The following is an 18056-nucleotide window of genomic DNA, read 5'->3' as shown; positions in this document are numbered from 1 at the left end:
TTCCAGTATATTAGACATCCAGTTCTTAATACTGCAAATGCAACAGCAGTAGCTCATAGGCCCTATTTCTATTGTTTTACCTCATTTGGTGACAAATAGTGACTTAACAGACATTAATTTAAATGAAAATCTTTGAGATATGGTAATTAACTTAATTTTAACTTTTATTTATCACTTAATATAGAAGTAGTTTCTCATGAATGCATCCCCCATGCTGTTTTCTCACTTAAAGTGAACCCACACTGACTATCTACCTGCAGTTTACAGAGCCAGTAGTTTACATTGTGATATCTAGTCCCATTTAAAGCAAGCACTGGTAGTTTGTAATTAGTAGTCTTAAAAAATGTGTATCTGGTTCAGGATGCCCAGTCCAATGTTGCTTTGAAAAACTGGTACAAAAGTAAAATGAATCAGCTGATCCTAAAAAGCAAAACATTGGATTCCCACATCGGGATCATTTTGATCCATATTATTTTTATCTTTATTTTTTAACAACTGGGCCCAAAAAATCTAATTAATGTTTCAAAGGGTTAAAAATCATCTATGGTGCATTAGGAACATGGATATACAGGCTGAGGTGGGGTAAAAATCCTCCAAGGAGTGTTGTGCACTGAACAAACCTCTAACAACAACCCTGGCTGTCATAAATACTGTAATTAATGTGTCTGAATGATCTGGGCAAAGATGATCTGGGTGTGTGTAGTCTGGGTGCGTTGCATGCGGCAGGATGTGTAGCAGATGTCAGCACGCATCGATAAGTTCCCAGCGTGTTGTTGCAGCGTCATTCTGTTTGAATGAAGTTCAGACTGAGAACTAGCCAACTCTTCATTCGCGCCCCGGTGGATTGAAACGGGAAATAACAAAGAGCTGAGGAAGTAAAAAGATCGCCAAACATGCCGGTGTTTACAGGTATGGTGTTACTTTAATACAACATATTCACTGCCTCTGAAAACGACTTTAAAAACACGAACTCTTGCACGTGTTTTAGTGCTGTAAGGTAAATTACATTTAGCATGCTAACTTAGCTTCCTTTAGCATGATATGCAGTTAGCATGCTAACGGCAGAACCTATGCTAACAACAGTATGTTAAAGATATTTTGAGACACGAGAACATAAAAGGGTATTAGGCTATTGATACTGAGTCACTGTTTGTTAGTGGAGTTTACTGCAGGTTTTTGGCTAAACCTGCCAACTGGCAGCTGACACAAGCAAAAAAACATCTACTGCTGCTAAGTGCCAGCTAACGCTAATTTAGCTAGGTTAGCCAGGTAACAGTTAAGTCAGGCGATATGACGAGTTATTTAATCCATTACTTCCCAGCAAAACTCAAACACTGTTGTTGTATTTCAGTCAGTTTAAATACGCACATGTCTAATTTTGTACGTGTATAAAATTGAAGGAATCACGCCTATTATTAGCATAGCTAGCCTCGTTAACCAAGTTAGCTAAATCATGAGTGAACACTCAAAGCCTTTTGATGCAGTTGCGGCTTATTGGAGACTAACAGTGCTTCTCGGTAACGAGTTTGCCTTTTTTACATGACTGTAATCTTTCTTGGATTTCTTAAATAGCTAATCAGTCGTTTTATCTTATTAGTTTGGCTTTGTGTGTATGCTTTCAGTTTGTGCTTGTAGCTCGACAGTCAGTCAGACTGCTGTCTGGTATCATGGAGCACTTCACTGTTGCTGCCGAGATGCTGTGTCATACATGGCAGCAGTTTGACTAAGTTCTTTTCCAAAAAGAGCAATACGGATCATTCACAGTGTCTGATATCTGGATCAAACGATGTCATCAGTTTTTCAGTCAAAACTATTAAATTTACAGATCTTTTGGGATTTCAGACCGCACAAATAATGTTTCAAGGCTAAAAATAACCTGCTTCAAGAGATATTAAAAACTTGTTTAGCTATCGAGAGGGAGTGTTATAATTTCAGAGGAAAATTTAAGTTCATAACTTATGGTGAAAAGCATATTTGTTTTTTTGTTTTTATCAATCTGAGGAGTGAAACTGTGGAACAGCTTTAATGTCAAAACATAAATTTGTTTAAAATGATATATAAAACATGATTTTCACTAGGTACAAGGCTAAAGAGGGGGTTTGACAATTGTCAAAAGGTGTTTTATGGGGGTTATTGTTTATTTATTTGGTTACTTAATATTCAGTTTTTGTAGTTTATGTTCCTCTTTTTTCTCTGCAAATAATAATGTAAAATTATTGATTATTTGATCTTGGGTATGTGGTTGTATGCATATATGTTTAGTTAACTAGAGTATAGGTTTTAATTAATAAGGAAGCCATTAATTAAAACTTGCCTTGGAGACTGACTTTGGAGAAGAGGTGGGATTTTGTTTGTATAATCTTTTCTCTATATAAGAAATCTTTCCCAGTCCTCACTCTGAGAGGCTAAAATGCTGGTAGTACTATTGCTCTGTCTTTTTATTTTATTTCATGGTATATATGTTTATTGTTTTTTAGAGCATAGAGGAAAAACAGACAACTAAAAAGCCAGCAACCATAGCACATCACATATAACAATGGCAATGGCCAAAGTGATTAGTACAATGTGTTGCTAAAAAAAAAAAAAGATTACAAAGAGTTCATGCATACAGAAAAGGAGCAATGTACACAGTAAGGTGTTTTATCTGAGAATAATACCACATTAGTCTCTGCCATATAAAAAATTCAGCAAGGGGTCCCAGGTCTTCTCAAACACTGTGCCTCTATCTTTATCGTAGAATCTAAATTTAATATGTATGCCATTTCATTTAACCATAAATCATATGTAGGAACACAGTCCATCTTCCACACTTGAAAAATGAACTTAGCGGCAATCGCCATTCCAAACACGACAGCTATTTTTTTGTTATATGCTAGCAGAGGATAAGAAGCTAGTTGCTCCCAGGATAGTGGATCAGGTTCCCAAAATTTTCTTAAAGCCTCAGAGAAACAGCAAAATTTTCTTTATGTTTTTTTCCCAGACAGGTGAGAAATCAATTTTTTCTTAGAAGCTTTTTCTTGGAGTAAAAGTCTATGTAGAATTTTGAACTGTATAAGATTAAGTTTGACATTGACTGAACAATTATGTTTATTCCTTTAACATTCATACCAGACTTCATCTGTCAGTTTTATATTCAGTTTGTCTTACCATACCTGCTTGATTCCTAAAGTCCATTTCTCTGTCTTTTTTTTCAGTAAATGTGAAATGGGGCAAAGAGAAGTTTGATGCAGTAGAGCTGAACACTGAGGAACCACCCATGGTTTTCAAGGCTCAGCTCTTTGCCCTGACAGGAGTTCAGCCAGACAGACAGAAGGTCATGGTGAAGGGAGGCACTCTGAAGGTACTCATATGATCAACAGTCAAGCATCTGGTTCTGAGGCGCATGTGTAAAATACTGTGCTACAGCCTTATAGCCTTAACTAAGTGCAGAGGTGGAGAGTAACTGAGTAACCTACTCAAGTACTGTACTTGGAACAAATTCGATGTAATTGTAATAAATTGAGTATATATATATATATATTATATTTTGTTACTTTTTACCTCACGACATTTATCTGACCACTGCAGTCACTCGTTATTTTGCGGGCTCAGATTAACAAAACAAAATATAATCATGGTAGATTATATCAGTAAATAATGCATGCTTTTACTTTTGGTACATAATATTAAACTGTATATTTTGATGGTAATACTTTTGTACTTTTACTGAAGTAACTTTTGTTTTATAATGCAGGACTTTTAATTCTAGTATTATTCTGAGTATTTTCCAGTGTGGTGTTACTATATCTGAGTAGTTGTCATCTCCCAGGTCACAGACCAAATACGCTCTACCTTCATCACTTACCTACTTGCTTTTCTTAGATCCGAGAAAGTTTTACCCGTATAAAACTACTATGGCTCAAAAATTCAGAATAGAAAGACTAAGGGGAAAATGCTTTGTGGGCTGCAGGGAAATTGTGCTGATTGTATAGATCTTGTGTGTGTGAAGCATCCATGTTTTCACAGACGTAGAAGTAAACTTTGTGTGTAACTTGACTGGTGCGCAGAGGCATTAAACTACATGGCAGTATTTCTAGTTTCAGAATGCTTTGGAGATGCTTGGGATTTATACGGTGATTTGGCTTAAAGTTCAATTAAATGATTAATGGTGTTTTGTGATTTCAGTACCGGTGGGTTCAGGTGAGTGTCAGCTGGTGTGTAATTGTTTGTTTGAGAGCACTATCCCCTGATAGGTAAAGCGGCAGACCCCTTTGGGTGTGTCGGGTTTGGTTGTTTTCCTTGTAGTGTTGCAGTAAACGTGGTCATTGGGAGCACGCCATAGTGACGGGGGGTTGCCAAATTGTTGGTTGCCTTTTCTGCACTACTGGTATTCAGTGCATAAATACCCGCCATTGGCACTGCATGAAGACTAGGGATGAGTTAAGTGTTAGTTAGATTTGGTTTGGCAGATTAGGTAGTGGGGATTTGCGCTCTCCTTTGTGGGTTAATTGGACCTTTTATGCACCTCGTTGGCACTTGCTTTGACCCATGGTATTTGGGAGAATTAATCAGGTTTGTTGTAGACAACGGCTGAAATAAATGTTTTTGTTGAGGTTTTGTCAGAGTAGTTTTTGTCAGGTGTACAAAAGAAAAGCTGTTATAAGTAACGGGTCACTTTAAATCTGAGATTTCTGATAAGCAATTAAAGGACACTGAAAAGCATTTTGAAGGCACGTTTGAATGAGATGGGTGTTGTGGCTGGGGTAGGGAACATCCTCCCTGTTCCAATAGCACTGGTCTGTGTCTGTATTAGGGCTGCAGCTATTATTTTAGTCTTTGTGTAAATGGAAAATAATATATTTTTTTTAATTTAAGAGCAATGTAATATGCACAATATATAAAAACAGCATCAAATCAAAATCAAAATATTTAAAAAAAATCATCATTTTTAATGCTTAAAATGCAGTGGTCTGTCTGCACTGAAACAGTTTCCAAATCACACTGCATCTGCAGCTGAAGAAAAACAAACAGTCCTGACTTGCATTTTGTATGTTGAAGGGGTGCCAACACCTGCTGATTCTGCTCACTGCAAACAAATAAAAAAGAAAATACCTGCTGTTTGGGATTTTATTACATGTTGGAACTAGATAAAATGTATCAGACGACCTGAGAATGAAACTAAAAAGTTAAATTTCAGAACCATTTCAACAGTGTAGTCTTAAATAGTTTTGCTTTTATTGCCCTTCATATACACTGGCTGTCTCTTCTTTCTGTTTCTCCTGCATTTCATTTTTTCTTTCCCAGCAACGTTTTCTGCTTTTTTCATCAGCAGAAGATGGTACTTGGTAGAAATGATCAGTTTTTTTCTCTTGCTTGTTGTAGAAAATGGGCAGTTAAAAGACACTGAAAAGCATTTTGAAAGCACATTTAAATGAGATGAATGTTTTGGCTGGAGGTCAGGAGCAACGTTGCTGTTCCACTACTACTGGTCTGTCTCTGCCAGGTTTAGCAACCAGTGGCTTTACCAAAGACGGTTGATAAACTGAGACGGCTCACAACAGATTAAGTCCTTTAGGAGACTAGCGGGGGGTCCTTAGTCTTTTCATTCTAATGGGAAAAGTGAACAAAAGTACATATTATGACCGTTGCCTTAGTCCTCGAGTCACCGAAATGAATATTGGACAAATTTATCACAAGCTCCCGCCCTTCTAAACATTCTGACACTGAAATTGATTTTTTTTTCAGACAGACAAATAAGGAGAAAATTAGCTTTGTTCAAGACATGTCTGTTTTTGCAACACGCTCTTGCAAGATTTGGCAACAACTGACTTTGGTTTGGTTGATAAGCTAGCAGATAAAAACGAGCAGAAAAACGAGGAACAAACATTAAATTTGTACTGTATATAGTGTTGTAGTGTTTTGATTCATATGTGGGGGAGAGATTACCAAGCCCACTTAGGAGACAGGAAGTGAATACTATTCTGTATTATTGGCGCAGCGTGTAATGAGCAGCAAAAAAACATGTCCATGTTACAGTTGGAGCACGATGCAGAAATTGAAAAACAGTTGGCAGTGGAAAAACGGCTCTATGAAACTAAACAAAGTTCAATCTACAACAGTAGAAATGTATAGTATAGTCATGACACTGAAAATTTCACCTGTCTTACTGACACACTCTCACCTGTCTCACTCACACTGACACACTCTCACCTGTCTCACTCACACTGACACACTCTCACCTGTCTCACTCACACTTTTCTCCTCACGCTGACACACTCTCACTCGTCTCACTGACACACGATCCCCTGTTTCACTGATACCTGTCTTACTGACACATTCCCACCTGTCTCACTCACACACTAACATGTCTCACTCAAACACTCATACTTTTCTCACTGACACACTCTCACTCGTCTTACTGACACACACACTTATCTGTCTCACTGACACACTCTCACATGTCTCACTCACACTGACACACTCACATGTCTCACTGACACACTCTCACATGTCTGTTTTTTTAATCATTGAATAGATCTGTGTGTGTTTTCACAGGCATGGATTTGAACTGTTAATTGCACCTTGACTGGTGCACGGGGACATGCAACCGCATAGCGGTACATGTAGGATCCATGAATTAATTTAGAAAGGAGGGAATTTTATAACATTAATTTTGATTTGGGATCGTTTATAGTTTGTTTTTTGTTACGTTTTTTGTTCTTGTTTTTTTGTTAGTTTTTTTGGGATGCTATTATTTATTAGTTTAATTTTTATTGTTATTGGGAGAGTTGGGTCTCATGAATATGGATGGTAACATTCATAATGTATATGAGTCTCTGCTGTTCTCCTGTGTCGGGCTGATCATTTAACCCTCTTTAAATGGATGGCTGTATTTTTTTTTGTTGACCATACTTTTAACTCTAATTTTGTGCATGTTACAATAAGTTGATTCCTTTTCATTAATGAATTTTTGAAGTCGTAGTCTCGGAACAAGGATTAAGTGGAAGTGGATGGAATCAAAACAAGCATCAGAGATCGTTCACGGAGGTGGGTGCTGGCTGTTAAGTCGCGGAGAGCTTTAGGAATCGATCCACAATGAAAGCGATCCACAGCCAGGTAAACCACACCGTTGGATGTGTGCATTAACACTGTTTATGAGTGAAAGAAATGTGGCCTGCACATTTCTGCCGTTCCTTCATTGGGGATAATTTCCTGATTGATTAAAGGTTGAATTACTCAGCTTGTTGGTTTTAATATAATTGCAAGGCTGACCAGTAATGAATTATGTCTCTTTGAAGTTGCAGCCACTCTGGACGAATGTGCTTGCGCTCTGTGGATGTGTTTAAAATGCACAAACAATATATGGAACAAACTCGACAAATAACTAAAAGGAATCAAATGATTCAAATAAATTCTGGTGTTTCAACTGTTGAAACTGATTGTGGGAAAAGAGAAACTAAACCCAAAATCACTGTGAATAAAATCAAAGGTCTCATACCGGAAATGAAACCACTTACTGTATGAAACAAAGCAAAGTGCCTGACATGTGCAGTCCTGTTTTGAGGGTTTAAAACAACTGTGTGAAAATGCTACAAAGTCACATAATATGTTGATTCCATTTCTCCCAGAGGACAAACAAAAGAAACAAAATGAATGGTTCGCTGGCATTATGGACTCCAGCAACACATCTAAGGAGGCTGTCAAATGTGGTTGAGTGGAACTGAGCAATGGCTCCAAAATGGTAGCCCTGGTCACGCTGATTTTGCAGCAATAGCCGAAGGAGAGCAAAGGTTTGAAAGGTGGTCAAAAGATGGACACAGTGGTAACAGCCACGGAAAGCACATGGATAACGAATCCGCCTTTGTTTGTTCATTGGGGATGATTGCCTGATTGATTTAAGGTGGAATCACTCAGCACACTGGTATCAATGTGATTGGAAGGCTTACCAGTGACAAATGATCTCGTGCTGTCAAACTGTGATGGATGGACACAATGGTAATGGCTACAGAAAACACATGGATAATGAATTGGCTTACCCAAATGACACTTACAGGTGGCGTGCTGGAACTCAAGTGCCAATGTGGGAATGTTTGAAAGAACTTAAGAGGGACTACAGATACAGCAGTCTGGGACCAAATGGAGAAGAGGGAAGAAATAGTTGCAGTGCACAGTGGAAACATTGAGTGAGGATTCCTGTTAGGAGACACCCCGTAGCACAGGGGACCTCTCAGCTGTTTCACCCCAAAAACACATGAGGGACTCTCTCAGTGCAGACATTACTCAACCTGTGAGAGAGAAAGTGATGTGGCCCCCAGCAAATGACAGCACAGGATGAAACCAACTAGATCAGGACCTTGACAGTGTTCTACAGGCCACCCTTTTCACCACCCAGTGGCAAGATCTAGAAAAGGGAATCATAATTGGCTGCACCGTCTCGCCCATCTCATTCATCATGGGAAATAATCTACTTATAATAGCAGCAGGGAACGAATTTAGAAGGTTGATAATGGAATCCAGCATTTGCCAACTTCTAATAAGAGTTTTGATGGATAAACTGACTATAATGACTTTATCTCATGTGCAAGCAAGGTGGATCCTGAAGGAACTGGATGACGTGGCAACACATTTCAAGAATGAAATTCAAACCCTGAAAGTCAAGAAGCATGGTCAACAGAAATGGGAATGTGACCAGTAGTTTCCAAGATTGAGGGATCTGGTCTACTAGGCAAGTTTAAGGTCTGGCTGTAACAGCATGGTCTCCTACCGAGACACACTGACAATCTATGAAGTACCATGACATCAGTGGAAGGTGTTGGGAGGCAAGTGAACAAGTACCTTCATAAGCGGCTCGGTATTCCACCTAGCTTTGCGTCAGAAAGGCTGCACATACGGTCTGGCCAGTTACATCTACCCCTGTCATCAGTGGCGGAAGAGTTGAAGGTTGCAAAGTGCAGGGTGGTGATGGATGTTCCAAGACTCCTTCGATACCTAAATCGGGTGCAGCCGTCACTTCAAGATCAGGACACAAATGGACAGCTGACACCTCAGTGGTATAAGTTGAGAGCCTGCTGAGGTTCAAGGACATCATTGGAAACCCATGCACAGCCAGGCAAGGACTTGGCACCATGCATTTCCACCAGTAGGTTAGGGCAGACCTGAGGCAGAAGAGAGAAATGATCCAAGCAGAAATCTTGACACCTGGAGGAGAAGCGAAGTTCAAGGGCTGCAGAATTTGAATTATAAGGAACCTGGACAAAGTAGGACCTGCTGCAGTGGAAGATCACTTGGGCAGAACTATGAAGACTGAGCCTTTTCGCATCTCTTTTCATCCTGGTCAATGTATGACACCCTACCAACTCTGACAAACCTGCATAGATCAGGAATGAGAGAGGACCCGCTGTATAGGTTGCGTGGAGAGAGGTACATTGGCACACATACTGGCAGGGTGCAAGACTGCCCTTAGCTATCTAGTTTCACAATGTTTTGTGCTGCTTGGGAGCTGCATGTTTTTGGCCATAACTCAAGAATCACCTTGAAACTGTGCTGACTGTGTAGATCTTGTTTGTGTGAAGCATCATGTTTTCACAGACATGGATTTAAACTGTAAGTGTAACTTGTTTGGTGCGTGGAGGCAACTGTGTGGTGGTATATCTAGCTTCGGTATGCTTTGTGCTGCTCTGGAGATATTTTACTGTGATTTTGCTCAATGTTCAGTTAAATGATTAATGGTGTTTTGTGATTTCGGCACCGGGGGCTTGAGGTGGGTGTCGGCTGTTTGAGAGCACAGTCGCCTGATTGGTAAAGCGGCAGACCCCTTTTGGTGCGTCAGGTTTGTTTTGTTTTTTTCTTGAAGTGTTGCAGTAAATGTGGTCATTGGGAGCACGCCATAGAGACGGGGGGTTGCCAAATGTTTGGTTGCCTTTTCTGCACTGCTGGTATTCCAGTGCATAAATACCCACCATTGGCACTGCATGCAGACCAGGGCTGAGTTTAGTGTTAGTTAGATTTGGTTTGGCAGATTAGGTAGTGGGGATTTGTGCTGTCGTTTGTGGGTTAATTGGACCCTTTACGCCACTCTATGGCGCTTTAATCCATGGTATTTGGGAGAATTAATCCGTTTTTTTTCTCTTGTTGTTTGTTGTAGACACAGTACTGATAATGTCAGCATGAGTGGATAATGAAAATAAGAATTTGTGACCTACATTACTTGTACTACAGTAAAATAACTTACCCTGTATCATGGGAAACTCATCAGCGTGCACATGCACTGCTACGTTCTGCAAAACTACGCCCAAGTTCTGTGAATCTTTTACACAATTTCACAGTTTTTCAGTTTCTAGTGGCACATATTTCTGCCCATAGTCAGAATGTATTGAGAGACGTAATGCCATATAGTTTATTCTTTTCATTTTTTGAGATTTTTTTTGAAGGTAAGAAAAAATGACGTGAGCCTCATCCCTTACTTATTTTTAAGAAGTTAACCAATGTGTTGTCCTTATTTTAGGATGATGAATGGGGTGACATTAAGCTGAAAAATGTGAGTATAAGATGTCTTTTGAGGCATTTGACAAGCATTTTCTTCAGTTTATAGATATTACCAAATGCATTTGAACAAATAAGTGAGTGAATTTCTCTTTTTCTCATGTTTTGTAGGGAATGACTCTGCTGATGATGGGCTCCGCAGAGGCCCTGCCCGAGGAGCCTGCTGTCCGGCCCATGTTTGTGGAGGATATGACTGAGGAGCAGCTGGCCTCCGCGGTAAGTAAGCCGGAAAATTACCAGTATGGTGATTACTGTTTTCAGCAGACTCGGCCAGTTAAACAGTTTTTCTCAATGTGATGTTTACTGAATAGAGAACATAATAAACTATGTGCTGCTTTTGGGAGATCTTAAAATTAGAAGCTTCATCAAGCCAGCATTTGTGTTGATCTTAGATGTACTTTTAACAAATACAGCTGCAGTCAGTTTTTCTGCGACAGTGTCAGCTCTTCTTGGAAATCGACGTAAATTTAATGATTTCATGTGTTAACTGGTTTTCATAGCAGCACTGTAACCACGCGGCATTATTGGAAACTCTGGGCTACTCTAATTAAGCTTGTAAATTTAAGATGAAGCTAATAAACTGGAAGCAATGGCATGTTTTGCGTACAGTTTCTACAGAGAGAGTAGGGAGTCAACCATCTTATTGGGAGTGGGCAACAGTCCAGGTCATCATTGTAAATGAGAATTGGTTCTCAATTGACTCACCTGTTAAAATACAGGAAAAATAAAAATAAATAAATTACTGGCCAATGTTGAACACTTGTAGATGAAGTCAGTTTGAAATATTAAGAAAGTGAAATGCTGATCTACTTGTATTGTCACATTTGCATGATGAAGCTTGGTTAATATCAAAATAGAAAATTAGGAGCCTGTTTTTTGTTTGTATTTTACCTTTTATGGCTGCAGTAGAAGTTATCCCTCTCCTTGTCTTTTTTATTTTTTATTTTTTATTTTATTTTTCAGATGGAGCTTCCTTGTGGGCTGACAAACTTGGGCAACACTTGTTACATGAATGCCACAGTGCAGTGTCTGCGCTCTGTGCCAGAGCTCAAAACTGCTCTCAGAAGGTGTGTTTTCTGCTATTATTGGCTCTCATAATTTATTCAAAGGTAAAGACTGTGAATACAAAGAGAAACAGTGTTTAATGTGTAGATTATAGTTGCTTTAATGACCTTTGCGTAAGCTTAGGGCACCACAAAATGACATTATCACTCCTTTCACGCTGACTGCAAATTGTTGCAGGTCTTGGTTGTGCACCTCTGATTTTCCTTTAAATCACTATGTGAACTGCACTTCTCAGTTCAATAGTGAAGACTGGCCGCGAAGGTTTGCCTGCACAGACCTCTCTACGGCCATTTTTACACAGAGATCGCACTCAGGGCTTCTTTTTTTTCCTTTTTTATGCAGCATTTGCATTTTTACACAGTACAAAATCAACAACGGCATCATGCCGTTCCAGTGTGTGATTTTAAATAGCATCACTGAATCAAAAGAGGCGTGACAGGCTTGATGTCAAAGCAGATTGAGATAAGTTAGAATTGTAAATAGGGGACAGTAATAATTATAGTTTACAAATGCAAGGTCTGGCAGTACGTCAGTGTTAACTACTGTTGCCAAGCGTCCTACCAGTCAAGTAAAATTCTTTTGGTAACTCTTGATGATTTCTTTCTTATCCGAAAATTTTTATTTTATTTTTTTATTTTGATACGCTTCCTGGCATTTCCAAACATATTCCACTGAGCAACACGTTAAACATTAATGATTCTTTTCACGCTTGTAGCTCGCGGGTCGTCTACTGAGACACCATTGTATCTTAAAAAAGCCCTAAGTGGCCCATATTGTTTGAATTCAGCATTTTGTCTTTCACTTTAGGTATGTTTTTCTGTTCCCGGGTGGGTGTTCTTTTTGTGGCTCTTGCTAAAACCATCTCTCTCTCTCTCTCTGCAGGTATTCAGGTGCTCTGCGGTCTTCAGGAGCAAATGCACCATCACAGTACATCACAGCAGGTATGAGGCATAGTGAATTCTTAACGCACAGGCATGTATTAATGTCCTACTAATACATATAAAATGATTATATGTTTATATTTGAATCCTCAGCCCTTCGTGACTTGTATGAGACCATGGACAAGACGTCATCTAGCCTGCCGCCCATTATTTTGCTGCAGTTCCTTCACATGGCCTTTCCACAGTTTGCCGAGAAGGGCGACCAGGGACAGTACCTCCAGCAGGTGAGGATTCTTCACTACAGCCACAGAAACAGATACAGCAATGCCATTTGTCTTGTACCTACAGTCTTATGATTAAATTTGAATGAAAATATCAGGGCATGGTCTCAGTTGTTGCCGTTTTTCGTTCTCTCAGGATGCCAACGAGTGCTGGCTGCAGATAATGAGAGTGCTTCAGCAAAAGTTGGAACCACTAGAGCCAGAGACTCCCATGGAGGTAAAACCTTTTCCTTAAACGTATGTTTTATGGTGAAGGGATGGCTGTGTAGTTAAAAAGTGAAGGACTAACAACTCATTAACTCACTTTCATTTTCGCTCTTTCTTTGACTTTTTAGACCGAGTCTGAGGTTGGTGCTGCCTCTGCCTCTACAAAGAAGAACTTAATTGACCAGTATTTCGGCGTAGAATTCGAAACTGCGTATCCTTTTGTCGACTACGTCTTTCTTCATGGTTGTTTCTTAGTGGAGGTTTTTTTCACTTTATGGGTTATGTTTAAAAAGAGTGGTGTGCAGTGTCAAAGTCATGCTGAAGTAAGACCCAGTTCATATCTCCCAGCCGCGTGAGTTCGTTTGGCTTTTTCTTAACACTCCTTTTCAGTATGAAATGCACAGAATCTGAGGAGGAGGAGCCAATCAAGGGAAAGGAAAGCCAGCTTCAGCTCAGTTGCTTCATCAACCAAGAAGTAAAATACCTTGCAACAGGACTTAGGCTGGTATGTATCATACTCCAAAAAACGGCCGCTGAATGCTTTTAAATGCATTGTAAGTAATATTAGAAGATATGCCTCATGTATGTCCTGATTATTTAAAACTGTCCTTTGAATGTTCGTCATGTGTGAAAGGAAATTTGTCTCCAGGGTAACAAGGATTAAATCATGTTTCTGTCTGTTCAGAGACTGCAAGAAGAAATAACAAAAATGTCTCCATCCTTGGAAAGAAATGCTCTGTATATAAAATCTGTAAGTTATATTTTCTTTTCTTCTAATTTCTTTTGACCATTGAAAGACGTAGTCTTGTTCACCTCATGACATTCATGTTGTTTTGAAATCTGCCTCCTCTTCTAGTCAAAACTCAGCCGCCTCCCTGCCTACTTGACTGTTCAAATGGTCCGATTTTTTTACAAAGAGAAGGAGTCTGTCAATGCAAAAGTCCTTAAGGTTTGTTTTAAGTCATCACACCGTCTGATTTATGATAGGATTCACTGTAATTGGTCATTTAATGCAAACACAAACATATTGTCTTATATATCTATTTTTTAAGGATGTCAAGTTCCCACTCATGCTGGATGTCTATGAGCTGTGCACCTCAGAAATCCAGGAGAAAATGCTGCCAATCAGGTCAAAGTTCAAGGAGGTCGAGGACAAGAAGCTAGAGAAAGATCAGAAAAAGGTAAGGCTGATCTATAACCACCTTTTCATTATTGTCTCGCCAGTTTTCATGCTTATATTGATAGCAGGAAAAAACAGTCACCTTATTGCAGTGTAATTACCACTTCTGATGAGTATGTCACAATTTTCTCTTTTCATTTTTCGCATTAGGTCGTGAAGAAGCCTGACGCAAAAGCTAAAGAAGTGAAATATGAGCCTTTCTCATTCGCTGATGGTATGTTGGGACATGACATTAACACCTTCTGTACACATTAAAGGGCACAGTCCACTCTGAGACACTTGCAAAAATATATTATAAATGAATCATAACATTCATTCATTATCCATAACCACTTACGCTATTCAAGGTCACAGGTATGTGGTATGAAATGCTATGAAGCAAGCTTGCCTCTGCAAGAAACCTTTCTTGCTTCTGCTTTGCCTTGTTTGTCAAAGAACTTTGTGAAGTCTATTTTTAAAGGTACTGTATAAGTAAGATTATTATTTTAATTGTAATTATTATTATTATTAAGAATGTCACCATATAGTTTCATAGTCATAGTAAAGTATGTGAAAATAACCATGGTTCAACATGTCAAAAAAACTGTCAGATATATGACTATAAATATATATATATAGATATATATTATAATATATTGAAAAAAGTCGGTGTGTTCATGCAAAATAGCAAGAGTATAGTATGTATACAATATATGTCCAAAAATCTTCCTAGTATTGTATGTCACCCAAAATACCATAAAAATGTAATGGTATAATATGCTGCCAAAAATAACATTAAAAAGTCATAGTATGTCGTTCAAAATAGCATGGAAGTTTTTCATAATATTTTGGATTTTTTTTTTTTTTTTATATATTCAATGGCATATTTTACTATGTCATCCAAAATAGCATTATGAAAGTCATAGTATAGTATGTATTTAAAATGTCATAAAAATGTGTCATAGTGTAGTATGAAGTCCAAATTTGCAAAAGAAAAGAGAAAAATCATAGTTTAGAGTTTCCTTCAAAATAACATGGAATATATTATAGTATAATATGCACTAAAAAGATCCTAGTGTTTTCATATGCCATTCAAAGAAAAGGTCACAGGGTTTTTAAATCATATGTATATTATAAAAAACAAGATTTTGTAAAGTCTTAGTTCAGCATGTAACAATAATCAAAGTTTTGAAGCCAGGGAGCTGTTTTCTTGTGCTGTACTAATACTATTGCTTGCAGCATTTATTAGTTTAAAATTAAATGTCAATTTTTTGAAGGTTTTCAAGCAAAATTTTATTCACCCAGTATGCTACCCTACACTCCTGTGTATCTATCAGTGTAGTGGCATTCAAGGATAGATTTTCCATTTAAGGTTTGGTATTTCAGTAAGTTATCAGCCAGGACTGAAGGAATTGTGAAATCTTGCTTTTTCTCCCGTAGACCTCGGTTCCAACAACAGTGGCTACTACGACCTGCAGGCTGTGCTGACACACCAAGGCCGCTCTAGCTCATCAGGTCACTATGTGGGATGGGTGAAAAGGAAAGAAGGTAAGCACAGTTGTTTCACACGTATGTAATCATACACACATCCTCAGAGCATAGAGGAACATAATAACAAGTACACACAGATGTTCAGGAACTCAGTGTTTCCTGTGGTCTCTTCCTCCGTCAGATGAGTGGGTTAAATTTGATGATGACAAAGTGAGTCTGGTGTCTCCAGAGGACATCCTGCGACTGTCGGGTGGCGGGGACTGGCATATAGCATATGTTCTACTGTATGGCCCCCGGCGGCTGGAAATACTTGAAGAACAGTAGCTGTGGAAGTTTCCTAGAAGACAACATCCAACACACATACAAAATGCCATTTCCAAGCACTGTCTGCATAGATGTGCAATAAAACTGGTGTCTTTAAAGATTTGATGACCTTAATTTTTTTTTTTTGTTTTTGTAACCAACATGGATGCTTGTAAAACAAATTCTGTCAAATGGTGTTAAATATTCAAGTAAAGTGGGCTTTGAGATATGACGGGAGGCAATCTTTTGACTGGATCCTCGAAAGAGGATTTAACGTCTAGCTCTGCAGTTTCATTAGATGTTTTATACACATTGTATATTTTTTAAAACCTTTGATAAGGTGCTCATATCATAGAAGCAAATATTTCTCTTTAGTCATTTAATCAACTTGTACAAAAACATCTAGCCAAACTGTTGCCCTTGACATTCTGGCTTGTGTTCTCTCAGATGTATTTTGGAGATTTTCATTGTAAAGACCTTGTTCACCTGTTTGCCCTCTGGGAATCTCGGGTTCAATCTCAGGTCTTTTCAAGTGCTTGGCTTGCATCATCTCCTGGAATTGTTCTCAAATGTATTGTCAGATGAGGTTCTTTCTGCCAAATCTCCATTGATGCTTTTTTGGGGGAAGTGTGTCGGGTTTAGAACAGGTTGACCTTGTTATCAACAATGAGTGGTTAAAGACTTGAGATTAAACCGTGATGGTTTTACGTGACAAGCCTTGAACATTTGTTCTTGCCGACACTGACATCTACACCTTTAAAATGCTATGCTTCACTTTGTTTCTCCTCGCAGGTCTCCTAAAAACCCTGCCACAATGTGTAAGACCTAACCATCAACAATCTGTAATAAGTTAATGACTGATTGCTTTTCAAAGGTGGTGAAAATAAACTGTTATACCAAGATCTGAGGTTCTTTAATGTGAATGTGGGATTATAATGAATGATCTAACAAAGGTTTAATTAGAAAAACATTTATTAGAATTTTAAAATGAAAAAAACTTAGGTTTCAACCTGTCCTACATATAAAAATGTTAAATGTTTTTGGTATGAAAAAGGGTGCTGCAACAATTTAACAGAAGTACTGTGTTTATGTTTATTTATCTACTAAATGAAAGCTCTACCTTAAGCCTCACTGAGGTTGTCTGCAATCTGGGAGAAACCTGCAGCGTTAGGAGCTGCGATCAGGCTCTCCACAATAGCCTGTGTTCCCTCTCTGTCCTGCCAGGCCACAAGCAACAGTTTAATATATGATACTTTTGATTTAAAATGGGTGGAAATGAGGTAATATATGGAGGATGAGATAATTAAACCTTGAGACTACATAACAGTAGTGAATGATAGTATACTGTGTTGTCACAAAAACAATAAAAAAAAAAGTCATCAGAATCAGAATCCAGTTTTACTGCCAAGTACATTTATATATACAAGGAATTTTACTTGATTTTTTGGTGCAAAACAATTAACATAAAGGAAGAATAAAAATAGTGAATTTAAATAGAATAACACATAAATAAAAAATATAGAGGCAATTAAAAAAATATGGGATTGTATTTGGTGTAGCTGGCTGGCTCTGGAGTTAAAGAAGATCATAGGCAGAGGTCCGTGCAAAAGAAACAGGCATTTATCAACAAGACTTGCGACAGAAACAGAAATGCAAAAGTCCTGGGAAAATAGGCAAAAACTATTTAAGCAAAATCAATAGAAAGAAAAAAGGCAGCAGCCTCTCAGCAGGCTGCAAGCAAAAGAATCCTCCACCCCAGTCAAAGCCCAGGTGTCCTAATAACCCCTCTTGGCCCCAGCCTAATTGAATTCATCCACTTCAGGATGAGGCCCCTGTGATCAGTTTCAAGGTTGAAGATAGTATTTGAAAGTCTCCCAGGTTCACTTTATGACCTGACACTCCTGTTCAATGGCAGAGTACCTGGTCTCACATGGCCACAGTGACATGGCTGACATGAGCCACAGGCTATTTTGAATAGCTTGTAGAGACGCGTCATAGTATACAAAGTGCGAATAAAGGCCAAAAAAGGCCAAAACAATTGTTAGTTTAGTATGTGAAAAAAATAGACAGCAAGGCAATTACTAAAGTATGTCGAAAACAGTCAAATTTTGACCCCTCCTAAAAACGTCTGAAAACGCTATAGAATAG

General features: G+C 38.5%; 1 protein-coding gene across 1 annotated transcript; it reads left to right on the top strand.

Moving 5' to 3' along the window:
- Positions 1-723: 723 nt before the first annotated feature.
- usp14 (ubiquitin specific peptidase 14 (tRNA-guanine transglycosylase)) lies at positions 724-16810 on the top strand. The gene is made up of 16 exons (XM_042498035.2): positions 724-909; positions 3195-3340; positions 10484-10516; positions 10633-10737; positions 11485-11588; positions 12469-12527; positions 12621-12751; positions 12885-12965; positions 13084-13166; positions 13346-13460; positions 13641-13706; positions 13812-13904; positions 14008-14136; positions 14286-14349; positions 15555-15662; positions 15787-16810. Exons 1-16 carry the CDS (start codon positions 894-896, stop codon positions 15927-15929), a joined length of 1476 nt encoding a protein of 491 aa, XP_042353969.1. The 5' UTR covers positions 724-893; the 3' UTR covers positions 15930-16810.
- Positions 16811-18056: the final 1246 nt, after the last annotated feature.

Source organism: Plectropomus leopardus, chromosome 12, assembly GCF_026936395.1.
Source record: "Plectropomus leopardus strain MGB_pleo_1.0 chromosome 12, ASM2693639v1, whole genome shotgun sequence".
Taxonomy (NCBI): domain Eukaryota; kingdom Metazoa; phylum Chordata; class Actinopteri; order Perciformes; family Serranidae; genus Plectropomus; species Plectropomus leopardus.
Note: the sequence above shows the minus strand (reverse complement) of the source record. Positions and strands in the feature narration are given on the sequence as shown.